At 40.7% G+C, this 3,963-nt stretch overlaps 1 protein-coding gene across 1 annotated transcript; it reads right to left on the bottom strand.

Moving 5' to 3' along the window:
• On the bottom strand, positions 1-834 carry LOC114819712 (uncharacterized mitochondrial protein AtMg00810-like). Its single transcript, XM_029089306.1, has one exon. It carries the CDS (start codon positions 832-834, stop codon positions 1-3), a length of 834 nt encoding a protein of 277 aa, XP_028945139.1.
• Positions 835-3,963: the final 3,129 nt, after the last annotated feature.

Genomic DNA, 3,963 nt, shown 5'->3' with positions numbered 1-3,963 from the left:
CTAAGTCTGAAAGAAGCCCTTTAAGCCATATAAGTTCACATGTTGTTTCTTGCTCTTCCAAGTGACAAGATTTCCACCAACAAACGTGCAATAACCCGTGGTAGATTTCCTATCAAGAGAATTCCCTGCCCAATCTACATCAGTGTAGCCACTGATGGCAGTGGAGTTGTTGTTACGCATGATGATTCCCTGCCCTATCGAACCCTTGAGATAACGCAGAACTCTCTTAACCATGTTAAGATGATCAACTGTAGGAGAATGCATAAATTGGCTTACCAGGCTCACTGCATATGTGATATCCAGACGTGTGATGGTGAGATATATAAGTTTGCCCACCAATCGTTGATAGTAACTCACATTATGCATGGCTTCTCCATCTGTGTTGAGCCTTAGTTTAGAATCCACGGGAGTGATGGCAGGTTTGCAATCAAGCATTTTTGCTTCCTGAAGAAGATCCAATACATATTTCCGTTGATGTAGAAATAGCCCCTTTGAAGAGGTTGCCATTTCTATGCCCAAAAAATACTTTAGTTTCCCCAGATCTTTGATAGCAAATGTTTGGCATATCGAGACTTTTAGTGCCTCAATTTCAGCAACACTATCTCCTGTGATGATGAGATCGTCTACATAGATGAGCACCACCAATTTCCCACTGGTGCCAGTTCTTACAAACAATGAGGAATCAGTATTACTTCGTAGGAATCCAGCCTTCTCTAGAACTGAACTGAGCTTGGCATACCAAGCTCTTGGGGATTGTTTCAATCCATAGATTGCCTTGTGTAGCTTACAAACCATGTTGCCTTTAATACCATCAAAACCTGGAGGAGGCTGCATATACACTTCTTCTTGTAACTCTCATTGAAGGAAAGCATTCTTCACATCCATTTGATAAAGAGTCCACCCATAATTGATTGCAACTGAGAGTAGAACCCTCACTGAATTCATCTTGGCCACATGAGCAAATGTTTCCTTGTAATCTACCCCAAAGGTTTGGGTGAAACCTCGAGCAACAAGCCTGGCCTTGTGTCTCTCGATAGAACCATCAGCCTTGAATTTAATCTTGTAAATCCAACGACTTCCAACAGCCTTTTTTCCTGGTGGTAGTTGAACCAAGCTCCAAGTTTTATTTTCTTCTAGAGCACTAAGCTCATCTGCCATGGCTTGTTTCCATTGTGGGAGGAGAAAAGCCTCTTGAAAGCTTCTAGGTTCATTGTGTTTATCAATTTCACAGAGAAATGTAGCATGAGATGTTGAGAACTTACCAAGACTGATGTTTTCACTGATAGGATACCGTGAGGCATAAGTAACATAGTCCTGCAGCCTAGTTGGAGGTTTTCTAGTTCGATGAGGATTTCTTCTAAGCCCTTGAGGCTCTGTAGGAGATTGTGAATTATCAGAATGAGACTCCTCGTCTCTCTCATTGGCCGGGATACTACTATCAGTGATTGAGTCAGTTTGTATTTCTTCAATATCTGGTATCACAGTAACTGAACTCTCTTCCAATACTGGATTATTAATGTTCTGAGGAAGTGGAAAGATTTCAAACAGTTCATCCCCCTGACTTGCAGTATTTCCCTTGTGAGTAAAATAAGGACAATCTTCTTCAAACTTCACATCCCTTGACACAACACATTTCTTAGTGGTTGGATTGTAGCACTTGTATCCCTTTTGGGTGGAAGAATACCCCACAAACACACACTTGGTTGCCCTGGCATCTAATTTGTCACGGTTCAAGGCTTGAATGTAAACAAAGCAAACACATCCAAATACCTTGAGGTGTATCAAATTAATTTTCCTACCCTTGAGTACTTCATAGGGAGATGTAAACCCTAACACACGACTTGGGAGTCGGTTGATGAGGTAGGTGGCAGTGAGGATAGCAAATGACCAAAATTTAAACCCTAACACACGACTTGGGAATCGGTTGATGAGGTAGGTGGCAGTGAGGATAGCAAATGACCAAAATTTCTTTGGAACATGCATATGAAACATGAGGGCACGAGTCTTCTCCAAGATATCTCTATTTTTTCTCTCGGCTACTCCATTTTGTTGGGGAGTCCCTACACAGCTGGTTTGATGTATTATGCCCTGAGAACTTATGTATTGAAGCATGTTGTTGGATAGAAATTCAGTGCCATTATCAGATCTTAACACCTTAATGTCTGATTGAAATTGTGTCTTAACATGCATATGAAAATCTTTGAAAATAGTTTGAACTTCACTATTTGATTTCATAAGGTACACAAAACTCATTCGAGAGAAGTCATCGATAAATAGAACAAAGTACTTGAACCCTTCTATTGATTCAGTTGTTGGTCCCCATACATCGGTGTGCATCATTTCAAAGAGTTTACTTGTCCTAGACATTGAATTATCAAAAGGTAGTCTAGTAAACTTAGAAAGTTGACAAGTATCACAAGTAACATGATTTTTACAAAAATTTGGAAATAATTTAGACAAGATAACTTCAGAGGGATGAGCTAATCTCTTATGCCAAAGTTGGTTTTCATCTACGGACTTTGATTGAGCTTGAAGGGCCTGAGTAAAACAGGTATTCTTGCACAGGTAGTAAAGTCCATTTATAAAGACCCCTTCACCAATCATCTTCATGGTGAGAACATCCTGAAACATCACATTATCTGGTGAGAAAATGGCACGGCAATTTAGGGTGTTTGTGATCTTTCCAATTGACAGAAGTTGGAAAGGAAAGGTTGGTACATATAAGGCAGTGGAAGGTGTTTTGTGTGAGAGTAAGTTTATTTCTCCTTTTCCCAAAACTAAGACATTTTTTCCATTTGCAATAGACACATGTGAGGGACTTAAAAACGTTTAAAATGATTCAAATTTGTGACTTTGTTTGTCATATGATCTGTGGCTCCTGAATCAATTACCCAACAATCATTTTCAGTACTAGTTAATAGGGCAGTAGTGAAAGCTTTGAGTATACCTGGTGCTTCATCCTTTGGGACTTTCTCATTTCCAGCAAGAAAGCCGGCAAACTATCCCAACATGGCTGTATGACTGCTCTTTTCATTGCCTCGAGCTTGTGAACCTCCTTCGTGTTCCTTACTTTGAAGGTAAGCTGCAAACTCATTGATAAGTGACAATGGGTTGGTAGTGAACTCCATGGATCCTTGTGAGATAGTAGAGGGATGAGCATTGGCAAGTTGAGCCTTGTAGGAGGTTGAAATTGTTGTGAGGACCTTGGTATCATTTTTCCATCTTTGCTGAACTTAGGCTTGAGTTCAGGATGAAGTTCCCAACACTTGTCTTCCACATGACCAACGAAATTGCAATATTTGCATTTCAGGTGTGTATTTTTACCCTTGTACACTTTTGCCTCTGAGGTCTTGTAGTTTGAGGCATATGCACGAGTCTCAGTCAATCTCGAGTTATGCTCAGCATTCATCACTTTCTTTCTTGCTTCTTCTCGTTGGATAGTTGCACAGACATTGTTGAACGTGGGAAGCTCCTGACTCATCAAGATGTGACTCCTTAGATCCTCGTACTCGGAGTTCAAACTCCCCAACAGTTGGTAGATTTTGTCTTCCTCGGCTCGTTTAAGGAGAATGATAGGATATGTGGTATGTGGAAGGTATACATCCAACTCATTCCATATGGCTTTGAGGCTTCCAAGATGTTGAACAAATGCTTTCCCTTCTTGTTGGGCACTGGCTATGTCCTTCTTAAGTTGAAAGACACGTGCATAGTTGTTTTGATTTCCATACATATCTTGCAATGCTTTCCAAAGCTCACATGAAGAATTGTAGTAGCTAAAAATCTCAGCAACATGTTTCTCCATGGTGTTGAGCAGCAAAGACATGACAAGTTGATCCTTGCAAAGCCATGCACCGTATGAAGGGGAGGAGATGTCTGGAGCTTCCACACTTCCATTTACAAATCCTAATTTCCCTTTGCCTCCGAGAGCTAGTGACACAGCTCGAGACCAAGGGAGATAATTAA

The sequence above is a fragment of the Malus domestica genome, chromosome 11 (genome assembly GCF_042453785.1).
Source record: "Malus domestica chromosome 11, GDT2T_hap1".
In the NCBI taxonomy this organism is placed as follows: domain Eukaryota; kingdom Viridiplantae; phylum Streptophyta; class Magnoliopsida; order Rosales; family Rosaceae; genus Malus; species Malus domestica.
This window is presented reverse-complemented; position numbering and strand designations above follow the sequence as displayed.